Source organism: Coffea arabica, chromosome 6c (assembly GCF_036785885.1).
Source record: "Coffea arabica cultivar ET-39 chromosome 6c, Coffea Arabica ET-39 HiFi, whole genome shotgun sequence".
NCBI lineage: Eukaryota > Viridiplantae > Streptophyta > Magnoliopsida > Gentianales > Rubiaceae > Coffea > Coffea arabica.
In genome coordinates this window covers 13,944,063-13,960,854 of record NC_092320.1, presented here as the reverse complement: position 1 = coordinate 13,960,854, position 16,792 = coordinate 13,944,063, and the positions used below count along the sequence as shown (strand labels likewise).

Sequence of the window (16,792 nt, the reverse complement as noted above, 5' to 3'; positions counted from 1 at the left end):
CCACACATGCCGCACGTTTCTGACATCATGGTAGTAGCTCTTTTTGCTCTTGGTCTATCGCGGCCATTTTTAGCTACTTACCCACGATGCACCGCCCTTTCTCGGGAGAGCAGTCAGTCACCCTCCTCTTTTTTTTTAAAAAAAAAAATTGTCATGTTTGGATTGTTATTTTTTTGAAGAAAAATTTTTACATTTTTTACAAATATATTTTTAAATTACTTTTATTATCTTATAAATATTAAATTATTACAGTATATTTTTATAAAAATTTCAAAAAATACAATCCAAACAGATATGTTTATGTAATTATAATAAGTGAAAAGGGAAAACTCAGCTGCATGGCGCGTCTGCTTTGCATGGTAGGTGCATGTCCTGGTGTCTTTTCCGCAATGACAGCTGTATAAGAAGTTAATAGGAGTAATTGCTAACTATCACAACATACGATAGTAGATGATCGTGGGCCATTAGCAGGAAACTCGTATCTATCGGGTCCCAACTTCTACCAGAACGATAGATAGACAATTAAGTGGCCATCATGTAGGGCGAGCTAGCTGCCCAAATTTGGCTGGAACATGAGACGACTCAGGAGGCCTCTTAATAGGCGGTGGTTTGCATATGGCCTATGGGGCAAAAGATGCTCTCGTTAACAGCAGCATGTGCTTGTGCTGGTATTGGTAGTGCCACGTATAGAAGCAAATGGAATGGTGCTATAGATCTTGTTAAATGGAGATGATTAACCTCAATAGATATGAAAGCTGAAAGCATTGAATTTAGCATAGGTAGCTTACATGTCCGAATGTGGCTGCGGATAGAGCATGGTTTCCAAAGATAAATCATCCACAACTGAACTGTTGAAATACATATGCAAAATAATGGGATATAAATGACCCTGTTTGAATTGCATTTTTCGTCATTTTTTATGAAAAAATTACTGTAGCGATTTGATGTATGTGAGGGATAAAGGTAATAGGGAAATGTATTTTTCGTCATTTTTCGTGTAGCGATTTGATGTATGTGAGGGAAAAAGGTAATAGGAAAATGTGATCACGGAAAACGACATATTTGTTTTGGAATTTCATTCATTTAAGCATCACACTTCTTCTAGAGAAATTTCCAAGTTTGTGATGAAATTTAAAAAAATTCTATAAAAGGGGTGATTTTGGTGAGGTATTCCATAGAGGGGTCTTCGCATTCCACGAATGCGAGCTCAGCAGAATTTTTGGCAATTTTTTTTTTCGGAGGGCAATAGAGCTCGCATTCCGCGAATGCGAGCTCTCCCAAAGCTGAATGCGAGCTCTCCCAAATTTAAGCTTTGGGAATTTAAACTCTCCCAAATGACACTTGCACTGGCATTGAGAAAGTGTTGTATATGCTGTCAATATGATGGTCTATGTACTGGTTTTACTTGCCTGAATAGTCGGATGTGCAACTTCTGGCAGTTCTCTACTGCTGAACTAGGATCACACTGAATACTTTAACAGTACTAACAATGAGATGCCTACGAGAATTATCCGTCACTTGGTATGGTTGCCCAGATTTCTTTTTAGAATTTGTGAAAAGAACTTTGATAGCAGATTTTAGTTCTCCAAGTAGCTGAGCTGGGGAAAGAGCTGGAACTCACAAAATTTTGTTTCCCCGGGACAGCTTAAAGTCATAGAAATGCAAGCTCTCCCAAATTTAAGCTCACTGACCTTGCATTCGCGGAATGCGAAGACCACATTTGCAGAATAGTCTCCAAAAAACGCCCCAGTTGTAGAATTCCTTTTTTTTTCCATCATAAACTAAGAATTCACCCTTCTTCTATAGCATAACCGGTTACATTTTTGTTAAACTCATTTCCATATCTTTGCTTGCATTTCTTGGATTGCAAAAGAAGAAAGTGATGGGCTAATGTCTTTAGTAGCTAAAGATTTCCGCTGTTGTTGATACTGCTGCTGTACTCAATTTTGTCGAGTTCATGATGCCATTGCCCAAGGATTTTGATTGCATCAGTCACCAGCATAGCATTGGTCGACCATTTGCTTCTCCTGATTGTATACCAAAAACAGGAAAAAAGAAAAAAAGTCATGAACTTACATTCATGTAGTCTAAATTCCACATATATTGTACGAAAGGAATACATCAACAAATCTTTGATGAAGCTTTCGAATTTCAGCCGTTCCTTCACGGGTGTCACCTTTTTGGCACTTGTCGCCATCTTTTTTGATGAATAGAGTAAAACAACCCACCTGTATTTGCTTTCTATATAAGACTAGGAGGGGATCACCGTGCGATGCACGGTGTTAATTTCATGTTGCCCAGAAAATGCCCAGATTTTCAAGTGAAGATATCATATATCGTATGCATTGCATTTAAGTTATTTGGTTATAAAATAATTAAGCTTTTAAATAAGCAATGTTGTAAGAAAATGCAAGTAAATAAAGGTTTGCATCTAACATGGTGTCGAGAAAAAGATCAAAAAGAAAATAATTGAGGCGAATAAAATTGAAACTCAACAGTATGATTTTGCTTCATGTAGAGATGGGATGAAGTGTTGGGAGAAGTAAATGGGAGATTCAAAAATATTAAACAATGAGTAAACACTACTAATTTTTTCTATTATTCTGTGGAGGATTGATTATCTGTGGTGTTCTTAAATTTACAACGAGCATTAATTTTGATGTTGTTCAATCGTTTCTATATTGTTCATCCAATTCTTTGCATGTAACATTTTAGGGATGTAACAAGCATTTAATGCCTTTCTAAGAGCTGCCTTTCTTCATTGGCAGCACACTCCTACATTGAAGGAAGAAACCAAATCAGAATCAAACTTAAAGCAAGACCACAACTTAGAGCAGAAAATAGGTTCAAGTGGGAAAAAAGTCAAATCACCTTAAACTTCTTTTCTAGATCAGATAATTGTTTATCATTGACTGTCTGTGATTCTTCTACAATTCGGCCTAATTGTGAAACATGCGCATCCAAAGTTTTCAAAAAGTTGGCAGTTATTTCAGCAATTGACCTTGTTGTCGTGACAGCTCTTTGATGAGCCTGCAGAAGATGTCAATGTGAGTAACATTAGCTGGTTCTCTCAAATTAGATCAGAGAATGGAAAGTTATCAGGCCAAGCATGTTTCTTTAGTTTCTTAAGCAAATGCCAACCTCACGTTGCTGCTGTGCAAATGCAATTAGTTTGCTCTCCTGACCGTGAAGACTATTTTGAAGATCATTCAGCAGTTTATCAGCCTCTGAAGCAATACTATTGAAAAACTGCATTTTTTGAACATTGATCAAGCAAAAGATACAGAGGCAAATCATGGTTGTAGCATTCAATGTCAAGAGATACTCACCTTAGTCAGAGAAGATGAATGCCCAGAGACCTGAGAATTTAGATGTCCAAAAGTTGACTGTGAATTCCCATCAAGTTCCCCAGCTAAACTGTCAAGAGATTCTATACCAGAACCATACATGGTTTTCAACTACTCGAGGCGGCTTCGAAGCTCTTCAGTAGCCTAGCACACAAGAGAGACGTGAATGTATTGACAAACAATCTATGCAGATACAAGCTTATGCTATTTCATGTATACAATACCTGTGTCTTTGTGGATACAAAAGACTGCATATCTTCTTCCATATCCTTTAATTGTTGCTCTTGTTGTGTTGCTGAAGTTGTCACAGTTTTATGCAAGATGCGAAGCTGTTGCGTTAGCTGTGGTTGGAACTTCTGGACAAGAATTCTGTTTCCATCTTCTATTTTGCCCTTGTGCTCTGGATAAGCAATCATGCATGAATAACAACATTAAACTGCATGGTTTTGGGCATAATACATCCTTATTCTGTTTAGATCACTAAGCTTAGCATACAAACCAATCTTAGCAAACAAATTGGAGACATCTGATGCAGCATTCTCCAGTTCTGTTCGAAGATCAAATGCCCGCTCCATAAGTGCTTTCTCTGGTAGAAGAAAACCACATGATGTCAGAAAACTGTTCTAATAATGTCTTGATGGATTATAGAAAGATTTCTTTTACATGATGGATAGTTGTTATTAGTACATAAAGTGAGAAAAAGCAAGCAGAGAAATTCAAAAACTTAATTGTGTCTAGCAAAAAAAATTCAGCTCATTGTGGGCCTCTGTCACTCTTTTGCGTTTCCTATTTAACCAAAGGCAAGTTGCACAAGTAAACAGACTAAAATATTAAAAGTAAAGGGACCTCATATCACCAGTCAAACTGGAAAAACTTAATTATGTCTATCAAAAAAAATATTCAGCTCATTGTGGCCCTTTATCACTCTTTTCTGTTTCCCATTTACCAAGGCAAGTTACACAAGCAAAAATTATGAAATGGCCCATGTATATAACATCACAGATCTCACCTAGATATTACTGAATATTAGAGTCAAATAAGAAGGAAAATTGCTTAGGAGACAGGAAAGCATTGCAGGCTAGCAGATCAGATGCAACAAAAAATCATAAATTGAAAAAAGTTATTAGAATGACTTGGTAGCCTAAGTAACAGGAAAATAATAATAGATGCATTATTTATGCAGCAACATTAGCATTTAGGACTATATGTGAACAACTTTAAACTGTGGTGAACATTGGCCTCACCAGACTTCAGAAGATTGGCCATCAGATACTCCTTTTCTTTTATTGTGGCATTAGCTTGTCTAAACCGTTCCTCCAGATCAGCCAAAGCATGCTCAGTTTCCTGCAGCATTTTCTAGAGCACAACAAAAATATAGTTGTGACATCATGAGCAAAAGAGGGGAAAACACGACGTACTATTATGAGGGCAACAAAATAAATTAATTTTATCTCAGTTTTGTCAAGTTTGTCACTTAACTCTGCTGTCAATAGCTGTTGAGATTTGTAAAGTTCCTGAAGCACCACAAATTGCTGCTCAAAAAGCATAACGTGTAATCAAACAAGTGTTGCAAGTGGCAACAAGAAAAGACAAGCTTAAAGATTCATTTCTCAAGCATACCTTGTCCCTGGATTCCACATCAAGCTCCATGCGTTCTATCTTCTCAGCCATTGCCTGAAATTAGAAACAAAATTACTAATTTTCAGGGGAAATTTTCAGGTAATACATGTCATCATCAGACCAAATGACCAGATTGGGACCTTTTTCTCGGCTTCATCCTGCAGATAACGATCTTTTGGTATATAAATCCTGTTTTTTTCTCTAGCAGCATACACCTCTGATGAACATAAGATTGTTAAATAGATTCAATGCAATATTGTCACGGCATGTGCAAAATTATCTAATGTGCTTAACCAGTCTGTAAACCAAAAGATTTCTGTATTTATGGAAGTGTACACAACGCACTTGCATGAACAGACATAGACAGAGCAATCAACAAACCTTGCTTCAGTCTGTCAATTTCAGAGTATAGATCTTTAATCATTGCAGATTTCATCATCTTCTGATTAATCTGAAATCGCAAGCAAACCAACATTTTTTAGCAGGATATAAATGAAGACAGTCACAAACCCTATGAAGGAACACAATAGGAGAAACATAGAAGGAAATCAATACATGTAATGATGAAAGAGCTTTAAGAGCTCTTAGAAAGGCATGTAACATTTTAGGGATTAAATGCTTCTAGAAAGCTTTAAGAAACCACCATAACTCATACTTTCTGTCAAACAGCACTAGAAAAAATGTTTACAGAGGAAAATATTGATGTTCATGCCTATTTTTAGCTAAAACCTAATAAATTCATCTTCCTTTCTATAAAAATAATAGTATGATCCAATAAAATAAAGGACAAAATAAAAACTTCAAGTGATTTGAGAGTAGAGACCGAAATTAAAAGGACAAAGTTTTTATCGGCAAAAAATAAATAAACAAATAAATCAATAGATAAATAAAGCAGAACAGACCTTTGGAGGACAAAAAAGGATGGAATATATCCACAAGTACTTGCATTTGCATCCCATAAAAGTTGTCATCTTTTTCCTGCAAAGATAATACTATAAAAATTAGGAAATCGGATAAATAACACATAAAATAAAATAAAAAATCTTAAGATATAAAGATTAGAAGATCAAAGTTCTTATCGCTAAGAAAATAATTGAGTAACAGAGATATTAAACCGAGCTTTATTAATTTTTAAGCAAATAAAGACCATTGGAAGAACAGAGAAAAGTTGAGTAAATCTACAAGTTATTTGTAGCTCATCTCATCTAAAAAGACCAGAAACAAAAGCCAGAAAATTGAAGGTCATTTGTGGCTGTTGTTGCCCTTAATTTTTTTTAAAGAAACTTTAAATGGGGATTTGATAAGGAATCAAGAAAAAGCATTAGTACATCCGTTAGGAGAGGGTGTTAGCAAAACACCCTGACAAATAGTTGATGGCAATAAATAGAACGGGAAGTTGATGACAAATAGTTGAGCAAGCCAAAGGGAGATCACCTCTGACAGAGCAGGGACAGAAGGAATGGGGTGAATGGTTTTCCGATGAAAGGAAAATGAATGTGAAGATGAATAACCACAGTTGGCATGCTTGTTCAGGTATCCAAGAAAACGAATTTCTGGTCTACTCCGGGCAGCAGCAGCTCTTGTTGTCGGAGCTTGGCACCAAAAAACCGGTACTGGTATGCTTGTCTCTCGGATTCTGATTCTCCACATATACAAGTAGCTTGGCGGATGAAGCTGCCAGAGTTTCCATCACGACTGAGGAAACAAAGGCTATCGCGCTAGGTAGCAGGGGTACTACCACTAAAGTATTTCCCAAATAGGGGGTGAGGGGTGATAATTCGAGAAACAAACTGGTAGATCAGTTTCTGGCGTGGGGCTTTTTGTCAGCCAGTGCCAGAGGAACATATATATGTGGGGACTGGAGGAGAGCGGTTGGCTACTAGTGAATGGGTTTTGTGGTGTGGGTCACTGGAAGCTGCCAGCAGACTTCCGACCTTAATTTTTAGAGAAAACAATACAGAGAAAATCGGAGAGGTATGGAAGAAATGTTGGTCCGCCGGTGAGTTCGAAAAGAGAAGAAAGTAAGTGACAGGGACGAAGAGTGTTTACCAAGCCCTAGTCCCAATCGTACAGAAATCAGAGGAGGAGAAAGATAAGAATTTGATGGTAGTAATCCTTGAGCCACTAACCAACCTTCAATTGATGTGATTTTCTCTGCTACTGCACGTCTTAGATTGGATCCAGTGGATAAAGAACAAACACATATAGAGAAGAGAGTTCGTGTAAATGAAGAATCGGAGGGGTAAACCAAGGGACTAAAAGTCTAAAACCCAATCAGACGAGAGAGAGAGAGAGAGAGAGAGGAGAACAGCGATGAACAAGAGAGAAAGAGAACCCTTCTAATGTATCGAGCCATGCGCTAGTCCCATCCTCGGCAGAATACATCAGAAAGAAAGAAAACCCTCCAATATTTCTCTAGCTGGGCACGTGATTTTGACGTGAGGAGGACGACCACATTTTAACCAATGAGAACTTGACAAATCAGCAGACGACCACTCTTTTGCCAAAACTCATTCGCGCTTTTACTATATAGGTAGATTATACCAAAAGTCGAGTGGTACAGAAAGTCAAATACACACGAACTGCCTTGCATCTCTGGACAGGTAAATTTATTCGACTCATTGCTTACTAATATGCAGAAAACTTTTACAAGGCACATTTTGCCATCCTCTCGAGTCAAATTACATCAAGTGCATGCGGGAGAAAATTTTGTGGTGACAAATTTGGGTTTGTTTGGATAGGAGTTTATTTGGATGATTTATTTAAAATTATTACTGTAGCACTTTTTATGATGTAATATATGTAAGATAAAAAAACGATTCGAATTTATGAAACAAATTATTTTATTTAAAATTATCTCAATCCAAACAAACCCTTTAAGATTCTTTGCAAATCCCACGATTTAATAAATAAAAGATGCTTGCAGACAGGACAAAGAAATGCAATTAAAACTTTTACCATGGATGGCTTCCTAACTAGAAATGGCAAAAAAAAAAAAATTTTTTTTATACAAAATATTACTATATTAAAATCTTTAGGATGAAAAATGCATAGTTTCATATGATAAAGAAAATTTAAAAAAAATATATTATAAACAAAAAAATTCTACTAACAAAATAAACAACAAAAATTGCAAATATGATTCCAGGGATCTCAAATGCTGAAATTTGTTTAGATTTGGTTAAAAGAATACAAACACAAATCTTTTTTTTTTGGAGTTTTAATCATGCTCTATTTGCACTCCTCTATATTTTGAGAAGCCAGGCCATCTAATGCATGCCCGCCTCTTATGCCCATCCAACATTTTAACACCATGACAAAGACCTTGTAAGAAGATGAAAATGCCCTCCCTCTCTCAACACATTTATATGATTTGAGGCATTACCTACTAATGCAAATAGCATCATTAAGCCAAGCTTTTTATGCAGCAAATTTGCTATTGTTTCGGGTTAATTTGATTTAGTTACAAATAGCACATTGGAATTTACTTTATGCAATTGGTTTATGGTGTGACAAAATACTAAAAGCAATTGATTTGTGTAATATCCTGATTTTGCCCTTGTGTGTGTGAGTTAATTGATATCAAGATGGTTAATAGTTCTTGTTACTTAGGGATTATATTGTCTTTCAACTTTCAAGCCATCCATGAACCTTTTTTTTTTTTTTTTTTGAAGCACGCTCCGTGAACATTAATTTTTCCATCCATAATTTTTCTCTTCCAATAGTTTTTGAACATTAATCTCATCTATTTTTCTTTTCACCTTTTTTTAAAGATCATTTTTAGTTACACTAAAGCCTTATGATATGTATACTATATATAATGGAGAGGGGGCATTTTGATATCAAAAAGACTTTATCATTTTATGTTTTTTTTTAAAAACTATTCTTGATAATTATTCATTATTAATATGCCTTTCTACCAAATAGCATGTATTTTTTATTATTCTAATTTTCAACAAATTTGATAAATCTCACTAATTAGTTCGGCAACCACCGGTAATGGTCATGTTTCACCGCCAAATAATTATCTGTTTATACATTTTATTTGAACAAATATATTCAAAAAATTTTACAAATATTTTTTCTTTTAGTAACTCTTATTTGCACGCAATGTCACGCATCGCGCGAATCGACCACAGTAGTATTTCACGCATCAAAACTCGAAAAGGATATGGCACAAGCACCACCGCCAACAGAAGGCAAAATGGACGACAAAGAAGGAGGAACATCCGAGTCGGGACCGAGTCACGACTGGGGCGATTTGACTCACGAGTGTCTCGTTAACATCCTTTCCCGCGTATCACTCGAAGACCGATGGCGGGGAGCTATGCTCGTCTGCAAGTCATGGCTGCACGCCTGCAAGGAGCCCTGCCTCAATTCGGTCTTTGACCTCGAAACTCACTTCGGCTCATCCACTGAGTTGCCCCGTTACTGGACTCCCGAGTTCCAACGCAAAATCGATGCCATGCTTCTATCCGTCGTCGCTTGGAGCGATGGATCCCTCACTGAAATCCGCGTCAGACACTGCTCTAACCGCTCTCTCTCTTTGGTTGCTGAAAGGTTTAAACTTTGATGTTTGAATTTTTTTTTTCTTTCATTTCATGAATTTTCCTTTTCGTTTTCCCTGAATTTTAAGGTGAAAAACGTGTGTGCGTGTTTTTTTGTTGTTAATTTATGTTTAATTTAGTTGTCAATTTGGAATTATGGATTAAGGTTAGCTCACATAATTTTAATCCCAGTTTCGTGCCATAAATTTAGAATGTTTGAATACTAATCGATTTCCCAAAGATCGAATTTAGAGTCTATTTCCTGAATATCTTTTTTTTCCCCTTGTCCAACTTCTTCTTTCCTTCCCTCGCTCCCGCTGGTGAAGAAGCCCCAACAAGCATGTTTGGTGCTCTTGTCAATTTGTTCAAACTCACCGATTTCAAGCCTGAGGACAATAGTTGCTTGGAGGTGTTGCTTGTGAACAAGAGAAAAGAAATGAGAAGTCAATTTCCTAAAAATCAGAATTTTCTAGGCGATGGATTTGTTTTATGCATACGATTGATAATTTTTTCTTATATTATGGAATACAATGTCCACATATGTGTCAATTATTCTGGTATTAATTGTGGTTTTGAGTTATTCTTTTGAAATGGATGAGAATTCAGCTCTAGGTTCCAGAAACATTTAAAAGTTTATCAATGGAATCCTCTAAAAGTACTACATGATGTGGGTTTGGGGTTAGATAGAATGGTTCATTTTGGGGGGTTTCTTGATGAATAGGATGAAAACTGAGTTGAATTTGGGTCTGATTTGGTGGGTACAAAATGACAAATTGAAAATCAGGATCACTTGGTTGAATGGTTCCAAAGAGAATGAAGAATTTCTTCCAAGGATTTTTTTCCTACTTCCCTGTTTTGATCTTGCTTTTCTTATGGCTGCCTTCAGATTCATTTATCTCGATGAACCATGTTTTTAAAACCTGATTGCCCAGCTTCATTGGCATTTGAATTTAATGACTAATACTTATTAGGGTAATGATGTTTGGATTTGAAAAAAATTGTTAAAGGGGCGTGACGCAAAATGGGAATATGAGCATAATTCTGGAATATTCATCCTAATAAGGCAATTGTACTGCTAAATTTACTCAAAAAAGAGTGGGTTGCCTCTTTATCTATCAAGTATCGATTGCAGCCTTTTCAAAAACTATACATTTCTATTTTTTGGTTGACTAGGATGTACGTTGTAGTTGAGGTTCATTGTTAGTGGAAGACCAAGAGCAATAAAATTGCTTTACTGGTGGTTTACAATTTGTGCATTTTGCCACTTAATTTTATTGACCTCTATAATAGTCATGGCAAGTCTAAATGGCAATTCTGAGTTCTGTCATTGTTGAGGGGTGTGCAACTTATATTTTTATTGACGTTTGAAACGATTCAGTTCCATTCTGTGTCTCCCAGGTGCCCCAATCTTCAAGTTCTTTCCATCAAGAGCTCTCCTCATGTTACAGATGAAGTTATTGCTAAAATAGCTTCTGGCTGCCCCAACCTTAGGGAACTTGATATTAGCTATTGCTATGAAATATCTCATGAATCTATGGCACTTATAGGAAGGCACTGCCTGAAGTTGCAGGTTTTCAGGCGGAATTTGATGAATTGGTTGGATCCTTCTCAACATGTTGGTATTGTACCTGGTGAATATCTGGATGCTTGTCCTCAAGATGGGGATGCAGATGCCACTGCAATTGGGAAATTTATGCCTCATCTCCTGCATCTCGAACTTCGGTTTTCCAAATTGACGGCCGAAGGTCTTGTTTTGATATCTGAAGGCTGTTCTGATCTTGAATACCTGGATTTATCTGGATGTGCAAATGTAACTAGTCGTGATATAGCAAATGCAGCTTCCAGTTTGAAGAATTTGAAAACCATGAAAAAGCCTAACTTCTATATTCCTAGGTCTGTTTTCCATACTGAAAGATATGGCCATTGGAGATTGTATGACGAACGCTTCCAGACCGATGTATTTCGTATTTGATGTTGGAATTTGTAAACACTGATAAATCATCTGCGATACATGGTTATTCGATCTATCGGCTATGTATTTGATCAAATACCTTCTACATATTTGATCTACCTCTAGGTAGTTAACACATTTTGGTTTTGCTATATGCATAACACAGCTTAGGTTCCTTACGTGACAGTAGAGAGCGTAGCGGCATCAAAATAAACAATTTGAAATAGAAAAAGGTTCATTGTAATTGTGTCAACAGCACTGAATTTTATCAGTTTTTATTTGGTGGTGAGAAGTTAGATTTTGCTTCGGTTAAATTTTTATTGGAATTTCAAATGTTACAACTAAGAATTCGTCCTATCCTGTCAGAATGTCTTTAGAAAGCAAAAACCTAATTAAAATTGACCACCTTTTAAGGCCTCTACAAATTGCAGCATCAAAGCACATCCCACTGTTTTGATGATAGCTAGTTTTTTAGGCCCTCGCGCTGTGCACGAGAGTGCCCAAGATCAACTTAAATCAAAAGTTAACCAAAGCTTGTAATATTAGCAAAACAACGGTTATAAACTCATTCAAATGATTATATTCAAAGTTTATTGAGCAAATCCAACTAAAATTATGATTAGAAAGTACATGATTAGTCATCTTACCAACCACTTGGTTAAGGTTCAAACTCGAATACTAATCAATTCCTGCAGTCAAGTAATTAAGTATCAAATTAACCCCCTACACGAGGACATGCAACAAAGGCATTCAGATGAATCAAAGAATCATCATAAAACTCCTAAACTAAGTACACACAATATATAGCAATGAAGTCTTCCAATGAAAATTTGGGTAAAAAAAGCAAATTTAAAGTGATGCGTCATCATCACCAATCATGCTCCACACATCAGCAGATAAATTAGCAAGTATATAATCCTGGGATAACCACATAGAAATGCTGCCTATCAGTGCCCATAATGGTTGGTGGACATTGGTGGTGCAGCAATGCAGAATTGCTTGGCTTGGACTGTTTTGTAGCAGTTCAAACTTCGGTGTGGTACTTGGCATTCATAGAATTGCCGGGAAAGTACTATACTCCATTTGTGGTGATCAATGTACACGTGAAATAGTCAGGAGTAAAATGACCAGGAAGGCAGTAAGTAGGCTTCCGAGGGAAGCAGAAAGGTAGAACAATTTAGCATACTGGTCATAGCTTGTAGATGATAACGTTGATGATGAACAACGCACCAGATGCTTGATTTGTTGTCTATATATGTTAAAGTGATTGCTCTTATTGGCGTTCTTTCAGCTTTCTTCATTTTTGGTTAGGCAAGATACTACATCTTTCAGTGTATTGGCAGAGTCACTATTTCTCCTTTTTCAGTTGATTAACTATAGTCGACGATCCCTGTCCAGTGCATCTTGAAGCAGAATCAATTTATTAGTGCACTAAAATAAATAAATAAATAAATAAAAATGTCAACCTTGAAACTCTAAAAAATTGTCTAGTAATAGTGATTTCAAGGGTATAAATTTCATAGCAGAAAAGGCCAAAAACACAAAGTCATTGGCAGCCATCTTCCTACTAACAACCTTCAAGAGAGGTGCAGAATAGTCATGCAATAGTAGGTTATCATTGTTTACACTGAACTACTTGAACAAATGCTAAGATCTCCAATACTTTAAAACATTCCATTAAACAAGAGTAAGAAATACGGGCCCCAGATATAACACCAATACTACCAATACGGAGGAAAAATAAGAGCCACCTCAATAATCGTTCAGATGAGCCTTGTTCCCCTTTTTAAAGTTGCCACAACACAAGCCCATACCTTCCCGTATTGCATGTTTAGCACCCTATTGGCTGAAGGGAGATCCTGGCTATCTCTAAGAAGACGACGTTTGCATGGCAAATCCCACAACCAGTTGCATGCTTTATTCTCCCATGTAGCAGAACCAGAACATCGACCACTGGCTCTGACAGGATGGAATGTATGAAATGATTTTAGAGCAGAAGCTGAAGACCATTGGGAGCAGCTACTTGAAGATGCTACAACTTGCTGATTAGGCGTCCCACAGATTGAAGGCAGCTTATAAAATGAGACAAGCAGCAGAAGTTCTTTAGTTGGACCATGTATCCGGTCTCAATGTAGAAAATCCTATTCAGGTATCATACTATAAGATTTAGATCAGAATAGCATCAGATATATGGGCAGGAAATTGAATGACAGTATTAGTTTACTACAGGACATAACAAGTTACCATTTTCTTCAAATTTCTATGATGTTGATTTAAATGAATATTGTAATGGCCTGAATTGTGCTATGGTCTCGAGTTTCAGTGTAATGCAAATGAACAAGCTATATGCAACAAAGGTTATGGTCCAAGAGACTAAGGTAGAGCCAAAAACAACTGGAACTAAAGAATATAGGACGTGATGTACATAACTGACATACTTTTCGATAACCCAAAGCCATCTTATGTGACTCCAAACATTTGATGCGATCAAGAATGTAAAAGGTGTCTTCTGCACCTGTGTCCCCTGTATTTTGCATCATTACACAAGTTAATGGCAATTCTTGAGCCAATTCACCTTTATAAGTTTAAAAAACATGTTTGCATGAGAAAGTACAAAAGAATCACCTAGAAAGGGTAAATACCACTCATGCTCAATTATTCCCCTGCAAATTTTTGCAGTGTGAGAAGGGCAAGAACAAGTTATAGAGTTAAATAGTAAGACTACATCAATATGAGCCAATCAAATGCAAACAGCAAACATCATAAATGCAAGTGCTGGACTTGGGAATTGGAATTGCACTTAGACTGGATCCTTGGCATAGTAATAGGAATTAAAGCTAAGCAATAAGCTAGAGTTTGACATAAAAATGAGAGTTCTAAGCAAGCAACCTAGGCTACATTCAGATATTTTATTAAGTACAATGCATCTCAATCTAAAACATAACAAGTTGCAGCTGTCTGAGCACCATAACGATAGCTATAGTTTTCTACTCTGCGCAATTCCAGTACAAAGTTAAGTGTTTCAGGGGATGATGTTATCACCGAAATGCAGTTGTCAGATCCTTTTACTTCTCATGCTAAATTCTGTCATGTTAAGTTGCAAGGAAAACTCTGTTTGGAATAAGTCCATGTACTGTGGTACAGTATCACTAGATACTCAGAGAAAAGGGAGTGGCGGAGGGAAAAAGTCCTTGACACCAAAACCTGCTTGTTTCATCAAAAAGTTCAAGCTTCACGGAAAATCCAGCTTTCTCCAAGATCCAGCCAATTTCTTTGGCGTGATATTCCTCTCTCACCTATCACAGAAATACAATTCACATGCATCAAATCTCACATCCAAAATTCAAAAAGTGGAACATAACACCGAATTTGTTGAACAATATAATGACGTCAACACAACCAAAGAAGAGAAGCTTGGAGTACACATTGTATGCTTCTCCAGTTTAACTATTAGGATTTAGTTTAAACTAGTGACCACCTCAGTCCTTGAAGAGGTAAAACTAGTCAATACCCGTTTTCGCATTATCTGAAGATAAGCCGAAAGTTTATCACCAATTCTGTCAAATACTTCAAGTAATAATAGTATTGCCTCCATCTCCACCTTCTTCTTTTTAACCTCTTGTAGGGATTTCTCATCACCAGAGCTATACAAGGACGTGATTTCTTGTAAATTCAGAAATGCAGCTTCTTTCAAGACAAAATTGCGGATTTTCATATGTTCTTCTAAACCAGGCATAACCTTTTCATGAGCCACCAACAACAAGCCTGCTAATTCAACCAGTTTCTGCTCTTTCACATATTTAAAAAACTCAAATTCAACTTCTTTGGTCTTCTGCGCCAGCAATCTCACAACTTCCAGAGCAGATCTCTGTCCCAGCAAAAAAAAAAAAAAAGATGAGATAATTGCTGCAGACATCAATCGTGACACCTATTGAAACTACAACCATAATCTGACTTGAATTCTCAATTACTGTTCTTATTATACCATGCCTTAACAAATCCCATACAAAAAGTTTCATTTACTGCATATACGCCTCCCACAAAACAGAAGGGAAATCCATACACATGAAATGACAGTCTTGTGCAAATGCACAAACAGGAAAAGAAGAGAAAACGAATGAAGCGCAGAACCTTTTCTCCAATTTCAAATTTTGGAACAGAGACAGACCATTTGCTGAAACAAAATGATATAAATTACTAACAAATATTGAGCACCTTAACACAGATTAACGTTGCAAATTCAGATAGTTGCACCAGAGTCATATGCAAAATTTCTCAAATAACCAGAGCTGGGGGAGGGGAGAAAGGAAACAAGTCACGGGAAAGGCAAATAGAAGGGGAGTATTCAGAACTACTCCAAGGGGATCATAAGTGGCTTTGAGTCTTCATGCGATTTCCAATACTACAGATATAGCAATAACATGCATCAATATTATTTTGTCCCGCGGCGAGTACTATGAGCCCCTTGCCTAGCACTGCTCTGTGGAATTTGGCTTTCCAATTAAAACCAATTATGAATTTTTATGCCGATGTTCATGTGGTTGTTGTTCCCTGAGACTCTGGATTTTCCTGTTTCCATTGTTCAAGAGTTTATTAACGCATGTGCTTTACTTGTAATGTTGTAGAATTGTAAACCTTGTTTTGTCGGTATATCAAAAATTTTCAGTTGAAAGTTGCTGTTTTCTTAGGAGGTATTGGCGTTGTTGATCCTATCCATGTACTTAAGAAATGCTTATACAATGGTGGCATTGTTGGACTGGTCTATTGAATATTGCCACAGGATTGATCATCATGATAACAATAATGGGAGTTTCGTTTTTACATTCCCATCTGCATTTTTCTTGCTTTTTGCTTACTTTGATGCCAAAGCTGTAAATGTAGATCGATTCTGGCATCTGGGTGTTATTTTCTTTTCAGGGACGTGGTTTGGCGGTTGGAGGGTGGGCGGATTGAAGCTTTGAGTTAGCTATGCTATTAGGTGATTGAGAAACTAACAATAGGCATTAGAATTCAGGAAGTTGAACCCCAAAACACTTCTTTCTGCAAGAAGAGCCTGCAGGTCAATCCTGATTCGCATGGCCTTCTCTTTTCCGTTTCTGCTGCTTCCCCCTCGTTATGGTGTCCATATATGAAGCTAGGTTATACCTTTCTGTTTACCAATGATATCTGCATGTTGAACATGTCAATGGCCTTGTTAACTTGCTTTTGGAGTGATTAGGAAATGTCGCATCCTACCATATTTGAGTTGAAATTTCGTGGTACATCGTTTAATGTATAACCCTGCCCCGCGGGCGTTTTTTTGTCTTTCAAGAAGGTAGTACACATTT

At 36.9% G+C, this 16,792-nt stretch overlaps 2 protein-coding genes and 1 pseudogene across 4 annotated transcripts; 1 reads left to right on the top strand and 2 right to left on the bottom strand.

Annotated features, from left to right (window-relative positions):
* Positions 1–2,562: 2,562 nt before the first annotated feature.
* On the bottom strand, positions 2,563–7,364 carry LOC113692976 (kinesin-like protein KIN-5D; annotated as a pseudogene).
* A 1,725-nt stretch (positions 7,365–9,089) lies between these two features.
* Positions 9,090–11,573, top strand: LOC113691279 (F-box protein SKIP1-like). Its single transcript, XM_027209365.2, has 2 exons — positions 9,090–9,527; positions 10,913–11,573. Exons 1-2 carry the CDS (start codon positions 9,139–9,141, stop codon positions 11,484–11,486), a joined length of 963 nt encoding a protein of 320 aa, XP_027065166.2. The 5' UTR covers positions 9,090–9,138; the 3' UTR covers positions 11,487–11,573.
* A 1,383-nt stretch (positions 11,574–12,956) lies between these two features.
* Positions 12,957–16,088, bottom strand: LOC113692297 (uncharacterized). Of its 3 annotated transcripts, none has more exons than XM_027210690.2 (6): positions 15,681–16,088; positions 14,977–15,333; positions 14,670–14,761; positions 14,091–14,128; positions 13,904–13,989; positions 12,957–13,537 (listed from the first exon to the last, which is right to left on the bottom strand). In XM_027210690.2, exons 1-6 carry the CDS (start codon positions 15,726–15,728, stop codon positions 13,229–13,231), a joined length of 930 nt encoding a protein of 309 aa, XP_027066491.2. In that variant the 5' UTR covers positions 15,729–16,088; the 3' UTR covers positions 12,957–13,228. The 3 variants fall into 3 exon arrangements, with proteins under 3 accessions (XP_027066491.2, XP_071909101.1, XP_071909100.1); XM_072053000.1 differs by having other exon boundaries at positions 13,451–13,622; XM_072052999.1 differs by having other exon boundaries at positions 13,451–13,606.
* Between the last annotated feature and the right edge of the window lie 704 nt (positions 16,089–16,792).

Excerpts from the sequence above, each read along its gene's own strand:
- LOC113691279 (XM_027209365.2), top strand. The coding sequence starts at position 9,139 with ATGGCACAAGCACCACCGCCAACAGAAGGCAAAATGGACGACAAAGAA. Across the intron at positions 9,528-10,912 it reads CTCTCTTTGGTTGCTGAAAG|GTGCCCCAATCTTCAAGTTC; the intron begins GTTTAAACTTTG and ends TGTGTCTCCCAG.
- LOC113692297 (XM_027210690.2), bottom strand. The coding sequence starts at position 15,728 with ATGACTCTGGTGCAACTATCTGAATTTGCAACGTTAATCTGTGTTAAG. Across the intron at positions 15,334-15,680 it reads CAACGTTAATCTGTGTTAAG|AGATCTGCTCTGGAAGTTGT; the intron begins GTGCTCAATATT and ends TTGCTGGGACAG. Across the intron at positions 14,129-14,669 it reads CTTTTTGATGAAACAAGCAG|GGGAATAATTGAGCATGAGT; the intron begins GTTTTGGTGTCA and ends AAAAATTTGCAG.